The 19,833-nt window shown below is 42.4% G+C and overlaps 1 protein-coding gene across 3 annotated transcripts in view; it reads right to left on the reverse strand.

Annotated features, from left to right (window-relative positions):
• Positions 1 to 19,833, reverse strand: part of DENND2B (DENN domain containing 2B) — a 182,251-nt gene that overhangs the window by 101,239 nt on the left and 61,179 nt on the right. For all 3 annotated transcript variants that reach the window (XM_075427409.1, XM_075427408.1, XM_075427410.1), the window contains one exon: positions 2,378 to 2,482. In XM_075427409.1, the coding sequence (XP_075283524.1) occupies positions 2,378 to 2,457 (80 nt within the window). In that variant the 5' untranslated portion in view covers positions 2,458 to 2,482. The remainder of the gene's footprint in view (positions 1 to 2,377; positions 2,483 to 19,833) is intronic.

A 19,833-nucleotide genomic window follows, 5' to 3' on the forward strand; every position in this document is an offset into this window, starting at 1 on the left:
ACAGAAGGCAATGCAGAGGCAGCCATATGTAAATGAAATATGGAAAGACAACCGAAAATGAGAACAAACCCAAAGTACTTAAACACAAAACAGAGATGTGCCATTAAAAAGATGTTTTCTTTTGAATTAAAACAGAAAAGAAATAAACTGTTAAAAAAATCTCTTCATTTGCTTCCATCCTGAAAATCTCCAAATTTAGTTTATATTTTCCCTTTTCCATTGTTTGTGCTTGGAAAAGTTCAGAATACAATGGCGTGTATGCCAAACCAAGCCAGTATTCAACATCACTTTCAGGCTGACCTACATCTGCCTGCTAGGACCAAAGCCAACTCTCCTCATTTGTCTGCCTGAACTTCTCCATCTATGCCAGCTATTTTACCTGGCAGCTGCCAATACAGGGACTTTTTGCGTCTGACATTTCATTTTCACGTGGATGAAATCAAATAGTAATTCTGTGATCTACTCACCCGAATCACAGTCTTCACTAATTTAAAACAATATAACCCTCCTACACACATACTGTACTGCTGTCAGCTAGGAGTAAACCTGGTACAGCTTCTCAGGTGTAGTACCCTCAGTCAGGTATGGCTAGAACAGATGCTGCCTGGCCTGGTCAGAGTGATCAGAGCATTTCATTTACATTGGTACAACCCACACTCCTGTCCCAAAGCATCCAACAAATAAATAGGACCTCCACTGCTTTTTTCTTCTACAACATCCATTTCTGGGCACAGACCCATTTTACTGCAGCCTGCTTAATGCCTTTCAGAGTTATTTGCTGAACTCTGTAAGGCAAAGAGCGTCTTTCCTTGGTTCTATGTGCAATACCTATCGTGACAGTATTACTGCAGTACAGAGACTCTATAAGGTCACTGCAAGTTATTTGCACATTCCTCCTCTATGTTGTTTTATAATGGGGTTAAAGTCTTGTTTTGAGGCAAAACACAAGAAAAATGAAGACATTGGCATGTTATTGTGTAAGGTATTGTAGAACAGCCCCTCAAAACAGAATAGGACAATATACCCATGCAAGAATCCCCTGAAGAGCTGGACAAAATACTACAGCATGGACAGCAAGATACGTCAACAGATACTTCATGCAATGGAAGAAAGACCCTGCACAGTTTGTGTGGCTTTCTGCTCAGCTCACTAAGTTGACATCCAAAGTCTAGAGCTTTGTTCCTGTGTTCAAATGGTTAAGTCATAAAGGCTCTTTATTTCAATGGTTGTCTAAACTTTCCCAGTCAAAGCATACTGAGGCTGCCCTAGTGGGACTGAAGATTCAGTGAGGGTTTTGCAACTGTCTGTCCCAGAACGAAAGCAGCTTGGGGGTGAGCTTCTCCTGTGTGAAGGCCACAGGCTGAATCAGTCAGCAGTACTTTGTAGAGGCTGTGACTGAGAACAAGACTCCTTCTGACATGGATATGTGAACTTGCTGGCTGCAGGCGAGTTGTTTACTTGCATACTGAAGCAATATTCCAAAGCAGAGTTGCCCAAAGAAAACTTCCTGTCCTCAAAGCACTGCCTTTGATCAGTGTAAAGTGAAGGACAAGGGAGCAACAACTGACTCTACCCCTGTGGCCATTTCACTGTACTAATTCACGAATGAAAGGTATCTGTTATTTACAAGCATCGGCACCACTGTGTGCAGTCACGTCACAGTCTCCTAATGGACTGGAACTTTATTAGGATAGCATTTCTTAGCCACAAGTATACATGCACAAATTTGCAAATGCGCTTGGTTTTCTGGTCTAGTCTAAACAGACCGATTCCTCCAGGATAGCCAGGCTTGGGGACTTAAGGCGTCCTTGGCTACAGTTTTCCCCTAGCTGTGAATGATAAAGTTGGTCTACTTTGTAAATTAATTTAATGTTACAGAATGGAGGACAAAGAAGCAAAGCAAAAGAGATGAGCCCTGTACTTTACATTCAGCCCTTTCACACTCACTGTCTGACCTGCAACAGAGGGCAGTCTCCGCCCACCGTCTGTCAAGGCAGATAGAGCAGAAAAAAAGTAATAGAAACCAATACAAAATAAAAGCTGGAGACTGGCAATGGAAAGAGCTGACATGCAGTCATATGGCCAAGAAATTTAGCCCAAACCTCCTGAGGCCTACACAGTGCCTTCCACACAGGTCCTTCCTTGCAGTCACTTTCTTCATATACCAGCCTGCGAGCAGCAATAGCTCGACAGAAATATGCCAGAAACAGAACTTTCCTCATCCCTCAGTTCCTCCAATCTCTACCAAAAAATTCTCTCAGCCCAGTAAAGCGCTCTCTGTGTCATAACAGAGGTCACTTACCTTTGAACAGAGATTTTGTTCCAAACATAGACAAACCTCTCGCAGAGTCTACGAAGCCTGCAGTTCACCACTTACCTATCCAGAGTGTCCTGAGGCACTTTACTCCCACCAGCTCTGCTGTTGACACTGGCATTCTTGTTGGCAGTCATGGTCATTTCTGCTTTCTAGAAATGTGGATATCTGTGAGAAGAAAAGTCAATTAGGGTTTAAAAAGCCCAAATGACAATTAACCTTCAGGACTGCTAGAAGTACTATGTTGTATAAAGGCAGAACTCCAGGCTGCTTTTCATTCTACAAAATGCAATCAGTCTAGTTACGATCCCAAAAAACTAAACCCTATCTCTCTGCTGCTGCTCTTTCACATACATCCACAGCCAAGTTTGTCAGAGCCCAGTGCGATAAAGGGAGACATCTTATGGGAATTAGGTGTATGCTTCAAGTTCTGGCATGCCTGATGAACAGCTCTTAATATCAAGCTCACAAAATATCACAGGTTTGGTGTGGTTCTTCTATCATTGGTATACGCGGAGAACCCAGTAAGTGCACTGTGTGACACTTGCAAATACCATAGCTATGACTGGCATTTGGCCACAAAAAGCTGTTCCAAGGAGGAAAGAAACTTCGCAATTTTAAAGTGCAGCTCTATTACGTTTTCTAATAGTGAAATATAATCAACACTAAATATGTTGAATATAATTTTCAAATCTGCTTGTGATATGAAAATATCTACAAATAGTTTTCTCTCTTGGCCCCACGATTCTTTAAGTAAAATCATCTTGGGACACTTTTAAGACCTCTGGTAATATAAAGAATCACTACTAATTCCTAGTTATTTCCTAGCAATTTGGTAACAACCCAAAAGCTGTAAATTTAATTTCAGCCATGGTAAAACCTCTATATATCCAGTTAAGTGCCCAAAAGATGAGCCTTACTTCTGTAATGTTGCTGCACACTGGCAAACAAACAGTCCAGTACCATTATTTATTTTGCTCTCATCACTCTATCTTAATGGGAACACCATGCTGCAACTGAGGGAGAATATGATGATACGGATATGGGCCAGGATGTAATCCCCAGGACGTAAAAATGGTAACTTCTGCGGGTACGCACTCTGGGTGGTTTCTGAGACCCTCCTTAGTTTATAGGCTAAAATATCTACCATGTTTTGCAGCACTGCAACCCAGGGTCTGACCAGAACTACCAATTTTTACAACCATTAATGGCATAGTTCATGCAAAAATAGAGAGTATTACAAAACTTCTTGCTTACTCAAACCCACAGTAAGTCCAGACTGCTTGAGAAGCCAACTGTAATGTGATGCTAAAAGCAAGCTGGGTACTGACAGCACACAAAATCCTTGTACAAACAGACCCATCACAACAAGGAGGACATTCTCTAAACCACTTATTCCAAACTGTTCTGCCACAAAAAAGGTCAGCAGATCTCCTGCGGATTGCAGCTCCAGAGGCAGAGTCAATCATGCTGACCACAAACTCCAGGTCTGCTTGTCCTTGTCCAATTGTCTTGTGCGTATCAATTTTCCCAGATGAAGTGGTGACTTTTTTTCCCAATTGCTAACATTGTTTCTACACTGAAGCTCCTCAGATTCCTCCGGTGTCTGTTCTTGTTAGCGTTACATTATCAAGATAATGGGACTGTAAGGAACTGCCTGTTCCGATTGGAAAAGGGCTGCTTGGGACAAGAAATAAAACCCGCTGATTCTGGCCAAGCTTTCTAGCACTGTGCATTCCACAGGGAGCCAGCAGCTTTTTTAATGTTTTCCTCTCACCAGTTCAATGCCTTTACTGTGTTAAATCTGAATCACTTATTAGCAGTTTAGGGGAGAAGAACAACAGATATAAATGTGGCATAAGGTGAATAACAACTGTTAGCGTGCATTACAGTCATTTTCCAAGATCTGCTTTTCTGTTCGAGACCAAACAAGCTGAATGGACCCTCAAAAAGATGGGATACTGACCTGGCACATAAGAAAAAAAAAGACAGACAGAAAATAGCAACATAAAAGCACACTAAGACTCCACTTTTCCCATACCCAAAATCCAATGGAAAAAAAAAAACTACGTATACATATGCATCAGGGTCTTTGCTTTTCATGGGAGGTTTGCTATTCTCAAATTTCAGCTTCCCCAAAGCTTGGTAAAAACCCTTGTGGTCAATATAAAAAAAAAAGTGATTATTTAAACCCCATATTTCAAAGCTACTTTAAATGTCAAACAGGCCAAACTCGTTTGTTTTCAAGCAAGAGATGAATTGAATTCTAAAAGAAAATTTCACAAGACATGTTAAATTTAGTGACTTAAGTGTGCTTCTTCCCATGTTGTTGAGACTCTGGCATATATGGTGACAGCAACTGATTTTCTATGCAATTTTTCTTTAATGCTTATTTTGCAGGAGTATGTTACTGCAGGTGATGCTGGTATCATCCCAGCATATGCAGCGAAAACACAAATAACTTGAACATGGCAGAAAAACAGTCAATCAGCAATTTACAGATCTGCCTGGAAGCAAGGGCTTAATACCAAAAAAAAAACCCAAAAACAAACTCCAACACCAAAACTAAAACAGAGACAGAGAAAAAACTATACTGAATCTTACGGTCATGTAGTTATTTCAGAGCCTTTGAATGAGTCCGATAGCCTGTAAGTTTATATGACTCATTGTATGGTAAGAATCACATCCCTTGGGCTTGTACGAGAGCATTCTCCATCATAGTATTTGCAAATTATTTTTCACAAAGTAATGAAAACCAAAACCTCTCAAGTATTGTGACATACGGTTAAAAAAAAAGCCAAAAACAGTCGTGTCACACAGATTTTGCATTGCCTAGTTAACCGTCTAACTACACTTTGCCTCAAAATGCAGAATTCTGTTTTATTTGTAAACGTACATAATTACTCTGAAATCCCTATTTAGCCATAATTTGTGCTTTATTCCAGGTGTGGTCTCACTAATTTCACTAGGACAACTCTCAAATTGGTAATTTAATGAACCTGGATGGTAAGAGTCTGGACCTTCTTCATTACTACATCCATTTTGTCTAAAACGTCCACGAACCGTATGGCAGGATCAAAAACTAACGATGATCGGCAACTTCCACTTCCAAAATGGTACAAATGAAAAAGTGTGGCCTGGAGCTTTTGTACAGACAGACAGGGCACTGAAAATCATCACACTTTGTGCTAGTGAACCTTAGGCATCGTCGAATCTTTAATTCCATTAACAGGTATTAGCAGGGGAGGTGCAAATGCTACGCTTCTTCCCCTCGCAGTTTAAAATAATTCTCAATTTCCTAAAGCATCCCAACACTTTGGAAGCACCACTCCCAGTCCCACTACAGTGCAAGTTGTTCCTCAGCTCACTCCCATTCACAAGTGGTTCAGGGCTAGAGTTAGGCTTGGAGAAAACACCTGAAAAGTCAGGGCAATCTTGAGTGTTTTATTTGTACTAGCCAAGAGCTTCCCGAGGTCTCAAGAAAACCTTTTGCTTTTTTACTCACAATGTATCCCTCAGTTCCTGCATTACAAGAACTGATTCCCTCCTCTCCTGTGTAAGGTGAATAACAGGGAGCCTAGTTATTCATGTCTAGGCTCAGATGTCTTATACATGTGTTAGACCAACAGATGTATTAGAGAAAACATTTTCATCATTTGAATCATTCCATCTTCCATTTTGTTAGTATAATGGGAGCAGAAGAGGACTTTTCATTTGAAATTTCTTCAGCTCAACAGACACGTATGGTTTTTGTTTGTTTGAGCATAGTATTAAAAACAACAACAAAAAAATCCCCCAACAGTATATCTTCCTATCCATATAGTCCTTCTCCCTACTTAGATTAAAACAGATTCGATGCACTTAATATTCTGCATTCATTTCTAAAGCATATTTTCCATCGAATATACAGTTCCAATAAGAAGTCCTTAGAGAATGTTGCAATGCTTCAAAACCAGTCTTCTGAGTGTCAGGAACACTGGCACTGTTTCTCTGGCAGCTTAATGAAGAAGAATCCAGATTCTGCTGCTTACTGATGAATGCTGAACTCGCAAAAGGAGATGACGATGTTTATGTGGCTCCAGCCCTCTCAGCCAGGCGTTCGCTGGGACCCAGGCTGCAGCACAGAGCAGATGATGTCGGGAAGATGGCAAAGAACAATGTATGCAGGGTTGATAATGACTTGAGAATAGAGCCTCTGAATGTAGGCTACCAAATTCTCTCCTGGCATTATCACTAACACAGGTACAAGCTCTACAAAGCAAAGGTGTATGTCCAGCAAGGACATCAAGTGAGTTCATAAGACTTCTCTGCTCTAGACACTTCTCATGTTATTTTCGAAAGAGGATGGTCAGTGACAGTTCCCTGTAAAGTCCTTGTTGTCTCACATGTTGCAAAGATTAAACTCCATTTAACTGTCTGCTGTGGTTTTGCCTCAATTTGCATCAAAGAGCCACACAGTTACTCTCTCACTCCTTCCCCCTCCCCGGTGGGATGGAGAGGGGAATCAGAAGGAAAAAGGCAAAAACTCCTGGGTTGGGATGAGAACAGTTTAACAGAATGGCAAAGGGAGAAGAAAACAACAGTCAATAATACTGATAAAAAGCATACACAACACACAGTGTTCGCACCACCCGATGTTCAGCTTGTTCCTGAGTAGCAAAAGCCTCTCCTTCAGCCAGCTCCCCACAAATACTGAGTGTGGCATCACATGGTATCGAATGTCCCATTCGATTGGCTGTTTGGGTCAGCCCAACCTGCTGCTTGTGAAAGTTAACCCTATCCCAGCTGAACCCAGGACACTGTCCTAGACCAAACCAATCTGTACTGCAATCAATATAATCTATAAAGTATAATTTGGATTCTTGAGATCTGCATACATTCTGAAGTCTAAGGCAGATTATTTTCTTCTGAAATTCCACTGATCTGGGATCTGGAAAATATGGGGAAATATTACTGCTTTGCTCTGCTCCACAGGGCAGAGACCTGGGGACTTAACAGGAAGGCATTACAGGAAAGACCTACAGGCTGCTAAGACAAATTCATGCTTTTGAAAAAGTACCTTGGAATAAAGAATAACTCACAGAAATATATTATTAATAATAACCAATTTGGTCTACTTGTTTTCCTCTTAACGGTAGCTGCAGCAGAATGCCTCTAGGCATTGAGAAGTTCGTTTAAAACATTTATATGCTTTTCTGAGTGCTCTAAGCAAATCTTGCCCACATTTGAAGAGGTGTTGTATAGCTAAAGTTTTGTTTAAGAGTTACAGCTTAGCTTTGTGGCAATTTGCCTATTCTCTTCCAGTAAGACAGATAATTATGTTCTTCCAGAACAACATCAGTTCTGATGAACTGGAAAGTCCAATAAAATCTTTAAAGATTTCTGCCTTGAGAGGGCTTCTGTAGGGACTCCAAAGAACATTTTTATAAGAACTACATGCTTTTATCAGGTATATTTGTTCTCTAAGCTAGGCAAGTTTAGCCATGCAATACCATACAAACTAACCTAAAGAGCTAAATGACCTACTCAACAAGGACTTGGCATGGAGATATTTAGAAAGTACTAATTCAACTATCTCATCCCAAGGTTAGTCTGTACAGCACACAGACAGCCTATCTATGATTACGTCAAAATCTTCTGCATTGGTGGGGCAATCACAGCTTCGAAATGGAAGGAAAACATGAAAATCAGAGACCAGTGCTACCATGCATACTCTCTTGTCTTTTATGAAGGAATTTTCACTAATACTAGGGTGACCATGCTTCTCAGACTATGGAGGGCACATTGTATTTGTAAACCTTTTGAATATAATTATGTGAACTTCCTGGCACGTAGGGTGTTTGCTTTATCTTGCTTGCTTCAGTATTAAAAAGGATTGGTAAGGTTTTGTTTGTGCTTTGCTCTCTTCCAGTGATGGAAGGGAAAAAAGCAAGACCCGGGGAACTATAAGACAGTCAGTCTCACTTCTGTGCCTGGCAAGATGATGGAGCAGATCCTCCTCGAAACCATGCTGAGGCACATAGATAACAAGGATGTGATTGGGGACAGCCAGCATGGCTTCACCAAGGGCAAATTGTGCCTGACCAACTTGGTAGCCTTCTATGATGGGGTTACAGTGTTGGTGGACAAAGGATGGGCAAGTGACATCATCTACCTGGACTTGTGCAAGGCATTCAACACTGTCCCGCATGATGCCCTTGTCTCTAAATTGGAAGGACGTGGATTTGACAGATGGACCACTCGTTGGATAAGGAATTAGCTGGATGGTCACACTCAAAGAGTTGCAGTCAATGGCTCGATATCCAGGTGGAGACCAGTGACGAGTGGTGTGCCTTAGGGGTTGGTACTGGGGCCAGCGCTGTTTAATATCTTTGTCGGCGACATGGACAGTGGGACTGAGTGCACCCTCAGCAAGTTTGCTGACAACACCAAGCTGTGTGGCGTGGTTGACAGGCTGGAGGGAAGGGATGCCACTCAGAGGGATGCCATTCAGAGGGACCTTGACAGGCTGGAGAGGTGGGTCTGCATGAAGCACATGAAGTTCAACAAGGCCAAGTGGAAGGTCCTGCACGTGGGTCGGGGCAATCCCAAACACAAGTACAGGCTGGGCAGAGAGTGGCTCGAGAGCAGCCCTGAGGAGAAGGACTTGGGGGTACTGGTGGATGAGAAGTTCAACATGAGCCAGCAATGTGTGCTGGCAGCCCAGAAAGTCAATCCTATCCTGGGCTGCATCAAGAGAAGCGTGGCCAGCAGGTCAAGGGAGGTTATTCTGCCCCTCTACTCCACTTTTGTGAGACCCCACCTGGAATACTGCGTCCAGCTCTGGGGCCTCCAACATAGGAAGGACATGGATGTGTTGGAGCAGGTCCAGAGGTGGGCCACGAAGATGATCAGAGGGCTGGAGACCTCTCCTACGAGGACAGGCTAAGAGAGCTGGGGCTGTTGAGCCTGGAGAAGAGAAGGCTCCGGGGTGACCTTATAGCAGCCTTGCAGTACCTGAACGGGGCCTAAAGGAAGGATGGAGAGGGACTTTTTGCAAGAGTATGTAGTGACAGGACAAGGGGGAATGGCTTTAAACTAAAAGAGGGCAGATTTAGAATAGATATTAGGACGAAATTCTTCACCATGAGGGTGGTGAAACACTGGAACAGGTTGCCCAGAGAAGTTGTAGATGCCTCCTCCCTGGCAGTGTTCAAGGCCAGGTTGGATGGAGCTCTAAGCAGCCTGGTCTAGTGGAAGATGTCCCTGCTCATGGCAGATGGGCTGGAACTAGATGATCTTTAAGGTCCCTTCCAACCCTTACCATTCTATGATTCTACGATTCTAATTGTATCTCAACTGAAGAAGTTGGACTGAATTCAGGCTTTGGACTGAATCTTTCTTCCTTCCTGCATAAGTGAAAGATATATTGATTTGTGTCACATCTAGTACAGTCTCCGACAGCCGATTCTCATCTAGCTAGTAGCCTCTACAAGACTTCCTTCCAATTTAGATAAATTACAGCTATTGTTGTACCAGCAGGGAAGAAACTTCACTGTGACTGCTGACTCGTTTGTGCTAAATGAGTGCTTAAGAGCTCTCACTGAATATAACAGGTTCACATTTATTGACAAATCAAACTGTAATAAACTGAAGGTTCCTTAAAAAGTGACTGCTCCCCAGGGAAGCAAGAAGGAGACATTAATAAAAAAATATATGCCTGCTATTGAATCAGAAGTTATTACTTCGCTGTGTAGGTTGAAGAAAAGGTTTGTATTTTAAAAAAATACACTGACTAGCTCAATCATAACTGTCTTGATTTGAGACACCAGAGTAGAAAGGGTTTACAATACTTAACAGTACAATTAGCTGGTACTATTATGAGCTCAGAGTTATCTTAACTATACATTTTAGTGGCAGTGTAAACTCATGGGGCTTTAGCCAGTTGTGAAACACACTCTCACACTGCCCTTAAAATTGACATCAATCTGAAATGCTATAGTCTTATTTTATCCTGCCTATGCTAGCCACACTTCCTTACCCCATCACCCTCATACAGCTGTCTGGTTCAGGGAACTGATTCATCTGAAAACCAGCCACTTGGGTTTTTTGTTTTGGTGAGGTTGAATTTTCAGCCATTCATAGAAGATCTTCTGGACTGTCAGGAAAGCATACCTTAAAAGTGCCTTCAAAATATGTGTCACTAAAAACTAAATATGCATACTTTCTCTTTAAGACAGAAATATTTTTTTTATTGTGGACAGCACTCTAAATGTTATAAATATGTTTGTACAGCATATAAAATACAGTTTTGGCCTTGCAAACATGAAGACTATATTTGCTTTTGGTTTTTTGAGAACAAAGAGAGACAGACATGATAAAAACATTTATCAAGACATTTTGTCTCCAACATGGATGCAGCAGAAACTCATGTATTTGATGTAACAAAAAATCTTAGATTTCATACACTAAAATTTGGTTTTAGATGCAAAGCATCCACATTACTCTCATGTGGCTTTGGCAAGCAAAATATGTGTGCACATCAGATCTGGAACAGGCTTTACTACAGAAAAGTGACTTCTTGTTTCCTTCTGCTGTACTTGAGTGTCAGTCACAATGTGGTAAGTCCTTTCAACAAGGCCCATAATAAACTTAAGGAACACTGATTTGTTGAAAGCCCTCAGTCACCACATTTTGTGATAAAGGCTTAGTACAAAATAATCAGAGGCAAATCTGTTTTGGCCTTGGCAACACAACATTTCCATGATGAGCAGACATCGCTTACGAAAACTGTCTACTTACAATTTGTGTGCCTAAAATACGTCACAGTTCCTCAGTATTGTAATTCCTTAGTCCTTCCACTTCATCTTCAGGATATTTGCATGAAAAGACCAGTTCAAGACTCAGGAGCTTACCTGCTCCTGTTGCTTAGTCCTCAATGAGGTCATAGTCCTCTATTTGCAACATCAACATCATTTGCACAATAATGAATTGTTGCTTGTGACACAAAAAACATATTATAATTTTACTAAGAAATGAGAGCAGATTAGCTTTCAGAAACAGGGTGTTACCAGTCCCTATAAACATCACAAAACAATTCAAAGCACAGTTCATTGCTTAATACGGACAGCGTGGGAGCACAGGCTATAGGGGAGACACAAAGTGAACAAACCAAGCTGAAAGTCTTAGCAAGCCTTAAAAGGAACATTCCTGGTGAGCTAACACTGATGACTGAACCTTCCTCACCTTCCTCACCCCAAGGCTGATTGACAAAGTCTGCCAGACAGCTGAGAAGCATCCTGGCTTTGCAACTGCTGTAGGTTTTGATTCATTTGAGCATCATGCAAGGGAAAACATGGGTCACAGCTATAATACAGAGCAAGCTGCTGTCCCCAGTGCTGTTAGCTCACCTCCCTCCCTCCCTGCCAGACACACGTGGCTTCCTCTCAGAGCACCACTAGAGTGCAAACTGCAAAATTAATAGCAGTTATATGCCTCCTACAAGATTTTAACAATGAGTGATGGCAGGAAGGAGGACCTTGAGGCAGCTGTATGGAGACGTGAGAGAGAGGGATTCAGTCTTCATTTTACCATACATTTCTTATGAGTCACTGGGTAAATGGCCTGAGTTATGCTGGTTGAGCTACTTCCTAGCTACATCTAGGTATGGACCTCTTTTCCAGAAGCAAGCTGTGCTACCCAGGAGTGTCTGAAGTACACTCAGCCATACGGGGGGTGGTTTAACAAGATCTCTGTTACACTGTACTTTAAACCGGAATTAACTTTCCAGTGTAGACAAATTGATTTTCATTTCTCAATTCATACTCTATAAAGCAGAAACAAGTCAGAACTTGTCTGTACACAGAGGAGAATTTACCACTTCTTAAATACTTGACACGAACTCTCCATGCAGATGTTCTTAGTACGTGTTTAGGGTGGGTAACAGACTTTCCAAATTACCTTGTATAAGGGCATGCTTACGAGTAACAGTATAACACAGAAAGCTATAAATAACTTCCCACTATCTGCACAAATAGACCCTTGAGCTTCTTCTCCCATATCCCAAGAGACAGCAGTGAAGCTGACACGCAAATCTTGAAAACCCTTGAAACGGTCTTTCATTTTGCAGCTGACTATTTTGTGACAATGTGGGAAAGAATGCCACTGAGAAGAGCGTGGAGATCGAAGGGTTTAAATAGCCAGCTTGGCCACTGCAGCTGATGGCAGTGTTTTCATCTATTTTAAGAAGGCTATCAGACTTCTTTTAGCATGTTTGCCTCAGACGCCTTCTGCAGAGCCCTTCCTGAGAATAGAGTGGGGAAAAGACACGTACCAAAGGCCAGGATGGCCAGGGAGACACTTTGCTTCCAACCTTCACACAGATAAACGACCTGTGACGGCAGGGAGTGAAGAAGGACAAATAGATTTGTACCTCATCCTGACTGTCCTCCCCTCACAGACTAAGCAGCAACAAAATGAAGCCGTCTGAAAAAGAAAGGAAAAAGGGAAGATAGATGGGTGGGGCAAGAAGGGGCTTAGGTCATTCGTCACACTAAGTATTCAGGTTCAGGCATGCTTTCCTAGAAGATGAGGCGACCTTCAGTATGCTGGCCCTGGCTGTAAACAAAGAGAGAAACAAAGTGGTTGCATTGTTTGAGTCCGAGCAAAAAAGCAAAAGCCGTGGATCAGCATCCAGTGTGTGTAACTGCCTTTCCCTGATGCTAAGCAGAAGGGAAGAGGCAAGATGGCTAACAGGAGTAGAAGAAAATCTCAGACCACTTAAGGACCAAGTTTGTACAGAGATCCAAACAGTGTTTTGCTCCCAGAGAAGGCTATAAGGAGCATTCAGCGAAGGACAGGCCGAGGATAACCAACTCTCCTGGCCAATGCAGATGTCACCAGGAAAACTAACTTCAGAGGAAGGTGGCAAGGAGCATCTGGAGAAGGATGTGGAATAGACGCTTCATGAGTGTCAGGAGGATTGAGAAATAGACATCTTCAGCAGAAGTAACCCATGGTGACCACTGATGCTGTCCTGTGCAAAGTCCTTTGAATTCTCTCTAATACCATGCAGTAAAAGAAAACTAAATTCATCACTGTAGGCAGAAGACAAGCTGACATTGTCACAAAGTGTTGTTTTAAGTTTCAGGCGGCAGTGGAAGATCTTTGATACCAGGGCCTCAGTAAGGTCAAGAACTGATATGTGGTGTTACTATGAATCTCCTTCTGTTTAGATCACTATGTCCTAGTAATTGTGTTACTGTTCTGAGTCAGTATCTCCAAGAAGCAAGTCCTGTCCCTGATACCTAAACTGCCAATACTAACACTTCCAGTAAATCAACCATTCATTTGGATGGACTGTCTCAATATGATGATATAAAAGCATCCTGGGAGGATCAGGAACTGGCTGGAGACCTCATGGATGCAAGTAGAAAATATTAGCCCAAACTGTCTTGGCTTGTACAAAGAGATGAGAACAACCTTGGGTCTGTCTCTTTTGCTCTTGGCAGTTACCCAGGGAATCTATAGAAAGGCACAGAGAAGATCTTAATTCCCCTGCATCCAAAGTACATCTAGAAGTGACCCTGGACACAGGTATTAGCAGCAGCAAATGGGATGCCACGCAAGTCTGTTTGTATTAGGGATTTGTCCAAGAACCATTCTGGAGAGGTATCTGTTTACATTTAGAAATTATGTTCTTGCACTTAAAGCAACTTCTGCAGGATGCAGGAGCTCTGAGCTGCGTTTGAGCTCTGACATGGATTTCTTCTGTAGCCTTAGAAAAGCTGCTTAGAGATGAGATCCTCGCATTCAGTGCCAGAGACTAAATCCATCGCCTACATTCTGGCATCTGATTGAGTGGCCCACTTTCCCAGAGCTCCTCCTATTTTTCCTACTCTACTTCAGGTATCTATAGTTTGATCTCTCCAAATATCATTGCTTTACCAATGAACCAGGAATAACTTTATGACTTAGCTCACACACAATCAGTGACGACATATTCTTTAGCAAGTTCAAGTTCTCCAGAAACATGGTGGGACCCAGACATGCGGCTATCACCAATGGTAAAGACATCAGTAACAGAGAAAAGCCATTCCTCATCAGCTTCTGCGGTCACCGAAACCACCCTCTCCTGTGTGTCACAGCTGCCTTCCTGTAAACTAGCATCTCCTGGGGCAATGAGCACCTGTTTTGGCACAGTGGTTTTCCGATTCAGATTCCCTGCATGTTTATGAACCTCTTGGCTACTGCCTCCCTCTCCTTCAAACTCTACACTTTCTAAGTCAAAACAAATAAAACCAAGCCTCCTGTGCTCTCAGGATGATAAACCACAGTGGGGTATGAGCAGGCTGACTGAGAGGGTATGTCCATGCCCTGCCTGCCTAAGCTACATCTCCTGCCTCAGACAACTGAACAGACAGAAAAGAAACATGGGAGAGGAACATCGTGCTAGCAAAATGAGTAAACCTAAACCTTCCTCCTAGCCAGGCCACTGAAACTGAGGAAGCACACTAAAGAAGAAAAGGGGAGGAGGGGTGAGAATCAGACAAACCTCAGAAGAATTTAAGACTAGTAGAACAAGGGTGAGCTGAAGGATAGCCAACATACTGTGTCAGAAAAAAGCACAGGTGGGAAACAGGGAAGTGAAAAGATTTTTAGAAGGAAAAAAGCCAATAAGAAACATCTGGAGGGAAGAGAAATACGGTCCCCTTCTTCCCCCCTACATTGGGAAGGCAGCCTGCATCTCTCAGAGAAAGCAGCACATCCTTCCTCACGCTCAGGGATATTTTCTTTCCATGGCTAAAATTTTTATCATGGAATAAACTTTGAATTTGCCCAAAGATACTTCAGGAAAAATGGATCTATGATGCTGTAGTAACCTTATGTGAGACTTCACTGAAAGAGACAGAAACTCCTGTTGTCCCACAAAGCCAGTGCAACTCCATGAGTGTGGGAAATGTCCTGACTCTGGGTAGATGCTCATTCAATATACAAGCCCAAACTCAAATCCAAACTCAAGTTTTTGAGTCCCTAATTCATGGCTACAAACCTTATCCCCCCACACACACAATCCTGTAGTGACTGAAGGAGACTAGCAGTTCCCAGACTCCTGCAGTTTCTTTAGAGAACTGGCTCTTGGGGAGAAAAAAAAGAGAATATTGGCAGCTACACCAGAATCATAACAACATAAACTAAGCGCAGCAAACTACTTCTTACTGCCTTTGTTAACAAAAATTATAGTAGCTATAGCAACAGGGGGGAAGCACAAGACTTTTTAAAATCCCCAAAGAATACAGCTTTATAATATGGAAAAATCAAGATTTATTGCACCAGCAGCTCCCACAAGGCAGGGCTATAGTAGTGCACAATGGTTTCAGTTAAAAGCACGAATCATTAACCAGTGCAGCTGGACTAAGTAGTTGGCAGGCAACGTCATCTGTTCCAGCGAGCCACAACTTTTTCAGGGACTGAACTAACTTCTCTTGCTGTGTGATATGCCCTTCAGTCCCATTTCTGGTGGCTTTACCTTATATCCTCTGTCAAGCCCTGTGACAGAGTAACTAATGCCACTGCTCGACAGTGAAAATCAGGGAAAACATTCCTGTGCTCGAGTCCTGTGCATATATCCCTTGCCAGCCGTCACACACTGATGTCCCTATGGGTGCTGCCTGTGGCTGCTCACTCCACAAGCATCTCAGAGAGAAAAGCATTTGGTCCCCTGCTGCCTGTGTGTACTTCCCTTCTAAAATACACACACTCAACAAGCTCAAAGAGGAGAGGAATGTCTGGCACTTCTGCGGTGACTATCTGGCAGAAGCACCGCTCCATTTTCTGGCAACTCGACCAGGGTCTTAGAACAATTATTTCAGTTCCTGATTCAAGCACTGGAGACAGAAGATCAAGTTACATTTCTCTCCAGCCATCAACATTAATTCAGTTTTCACTAAGTCAGCCTTGCTGGAATTTCACTCTTCCACACTAAAACAAAAAAGGAAAGTGTGAATCAACACTGAAAAGCCATTAGAAGAAACATAAGGAATTTCAAGTGTTGTCCTTCACAGATGTAAAAAAAAGCCACTAAGTTCCAATAGAGAAGGAGCTGATTCTTCCTAAACAGGATCATTTTATATGCTAAAATGATGAAGAACTGAATCTATGGCAAAGGAAATGGTACTGTGGTCCTCAGTTATATCCACTGGCTTCATAACTCCTGTGTAAATTAAGCTTTCTTCTCTTACTACTCCAAGCTGGTTTGTGAATTTGTAGAGAGCATCTTCCAAGCTGTCACTCAGTCACAGGTGTATGTAGCTATCAGAAGAAAGGGCACTTTTCTCAAGAAAAGAGATCAGCTCCCACAGCACTGACCTTTGTCATCTGCATGAAAGGAAAGTTTCGGCAAGCTACCACAAGCATAAGTGTTATAAATCTCCTTTCATTAAGCCTCCAACCACTAGACAGTGAAACAACTGGAAACACTTAAAACTGTTTTAACATTCCTCGTAGTAGAAGGCATTGAAACGCCCACCCACCCACCGGACCTGATTGCAGCCACCTATACCGCTATGGACCGTGGTTCCTGCCAATGGAGGGTTTCTGGTGAGGCCTCTTGGAGCAACAGCCATTCCCAGGGGTGTAGGGAAGCCGGGAAGCAGCTACAGACATGCTAGCTCTGTTCCCATGTACACTGCATTCACAGTGGCAGAAGGGAGCAAGGGATTTTTAGACAGAGGCAAAACAAAAACAAGCCCACAAACAAACCATGAATGATATCAAATATATTTTGAACCTTTCCAGGCTGTGAGATGGTATTTGATGATTTAAAAGAGCTTCTCCTCTTTCCTTTTTATGAAAATGATTTACGTACTGCTGTGTACATGACGTGCTAGGGACCTCAAGAGAGATCAGACGCTGCTCCAAAGAACTTACACTTCTGTGACAGGAATTTCATAATTGAGGGCACTAACTATCTTCCCAGATGCAGGCTTGAATAGACCCACTGTACTGGTGAGTTCTGCTGAGGGAACAGTCTTTCCTCGCGGTCCACAGAGCAGGAGTAAAACCGATGCAGAACAGCATTACAAACTTAACTGTTTCATTCTTTCGTTGGAGAGGACCAAGCCCCACAGCAGCAGCCAGGCGAGCACAGCTGTCCCTGAGCCCTGCAGCCGAGACCCCGTCACACAGCCTCGGGCAGGCTGCTCCCACGCTGCAGCTCGTGCGGGCGATTCAGACCTCCCAAATCCCACTTCTCCGCTCGCATTGCAAGTCTTAAGAGCTGTGATCCTGGAGAGGGCACGAGAGTATGCAGCCTCAAAAATGTGTCAAGGAGAGGGTGTGATCCCACTCCCTTCCATTCAGCTGGATGTGTCTAGGAAGAACGAGTAGCCAGTGTGCTCAGGAATAGGGTCCCCTCTCTTGTTTTCAGATTGGCTGCAGTACCACAATGTGCTATCGCTTATGTTTAACAATATTAAAACATGTAACATGAACTTGAAATATTTGTGTGAAGTGATTAATTTTATCCAGACAGCATTTGGAGCGTCACTCTGGCACCAGAATTTCTACCCAAAGTTTTAGCACTGGTGTTCCTAACTTAATTCAAAATTGTGAGTAAAATATAATTTAACAGTGATTTGATTTTGCAATGATCTCATTGAAAAGGCATATCCAGCGCTGCCCTTGCAATACAGAAATGGCCACAGGATAAGCCTAAGGGACATAGATCAGATAAAATTTCAGCCCCTTCTCCTTTGCAGGGAATGTTTTGGCCTCTTGCCAAGCAGAGAGCATTCCACATGCAGTAGGGTAAATTCAGTATAGCACCCATATGGAAATATCTTCTCCAAGACAAGGCCAGGGTGTAAAATCTATTATCCGAATGCATGTGCTCTCTCACTCCAGAAGTGCATGAGCCTACAGCAAAGTTTAACTGAAACTCTCCCCATTTCCGTGGGAGTCCATATTTGAGCAAACTTTCGAATGGTAGGGTCGTACACCCCAGCACTGAAGCTGGCATTCATCTTCCTTTTCTTCTTTCTTATGGATTCTTCTTATGGAAGCTGAACACAGCAGAGGTCTAATTTGGATCTGCTCACTATACAAGAATAGTTTTATCGTCTCTTTTAAAGCGTGATTACTATAGAAAAGTAACTCTGCATCAACCTGACCTTCAGATCTCAACACAACTCATCCAATAAAAAAGTCAAAACAGATTTTGGTATGATCAATCATAACATACAGTTCACCTAGCAAAAGGGCAAACCTGAGTTTTACTCTGTTTTTATAGAGTTTACACTTATGCAGTCCTCAGCTAAACTCTAGTTTCAGACCGTCCTTTAGTAGTGTTCATAGAGGATATCAGAAGTGAAATCATACCTCAGACTTCTCTCCTGTCTCCTACTCCTTCACTGTTCCTCCTTCAGTTCACTTGCATGCACTGATCTTTCCAATACCAGTAAGCAGAGAACTGAAAATGTGCATCTACAAAGCGACAAATTCTTACACACACATAGGTGCAGTTATGTAGTTACCTATGCACAATACTGCAGATGCAATTTTTTAATAAACTTCACAAACAAAACTTGTCCTCCAGTAAGTAAATTAGCTAGAATAAAGTATACACACAGAGTATGCTTTCCTACTAAAAGTTCCATCATCAAAACACAAATACGGCCTTTGAGGCTTGTAAAGTCTATTACACGGAAACACTTCAGTTTCAACTTCATGTGAAGGTATTTTTTCCTGGGTTTGATTAACGAACAAATCTAAACATTCAAGACAGAAATGAATCAGTTCTGTCTCGCATGAAGTCTGTGGTACCAAATTCTACATCGTTTCCAGTTGATACCACAAACTCGGCCACAGTTCATTCAAAACTCAGTCCTAATTCTCCAAAAGGTAGGTAAACACCTGCAAAACTTTTTATGATGCCAGGATACTGATTTGTACTACAGAGGCAGACAGAATCGTGCCTGTGCCCAGTGCACAGCAGGCAAAAGCTGACTAACAGCAGATTTCGTCCTGCTAGAACAAAATAAATGCCTTTTGTGACTCCAAAAGGCAGTGATTTATGAGATTATGAATACACTTCAAATATCCTTTGTGACCATCTACTCATGTGATGATTTGGGGCTGAGGTATTTTAACTGATGATTTGCCTTAAAATCTGTAGGCATTATAAAAGCACCAGGATTCACAGGTTCCTACAGAGCACAGACTCCTGCAGTTTCTTGATGGAATAACTGCATCTCTTTCCTGGTGTGTGCTTAATATCTGTGACAATCTGAACTCCTACCTCATTTGCCCCAGACAAAGCTTTTCCTGTTTAACCTGAAGGAAGACTGCACAGTGGGACATCCATCTACAACAGGTTTTCTTGATCCTACGTTCTGGATGCAAGAGTCATGCTGAAGATCCTTTTTCTGAACCTAGGAAGTCTAAGGGTGTGAAAAACCATGCACTTCAGTTTAGCTGAATCTTCACAGTGGCTATACTACAGATGGGGCTCTAAAGAAAATACATGGATGAAGATGGTTTGA

This window comes from Opisthocomus hoazin, chromosome 7 (assembly GCF_030867145.1).
Source record: "Opisthocomus hoazin isolate bOpiHoa1 chromosome 7, bOpiHoa1.hap1, whole genome shotgun sequence".
In the NCBI taxonomy this organism is placed as follows: Eukaryota; Metazoa; Chordata; class Aves; order Opisthocomiformes; family Opisthocomidae; genus Opisthocomus; species Opisthocomus hoazin.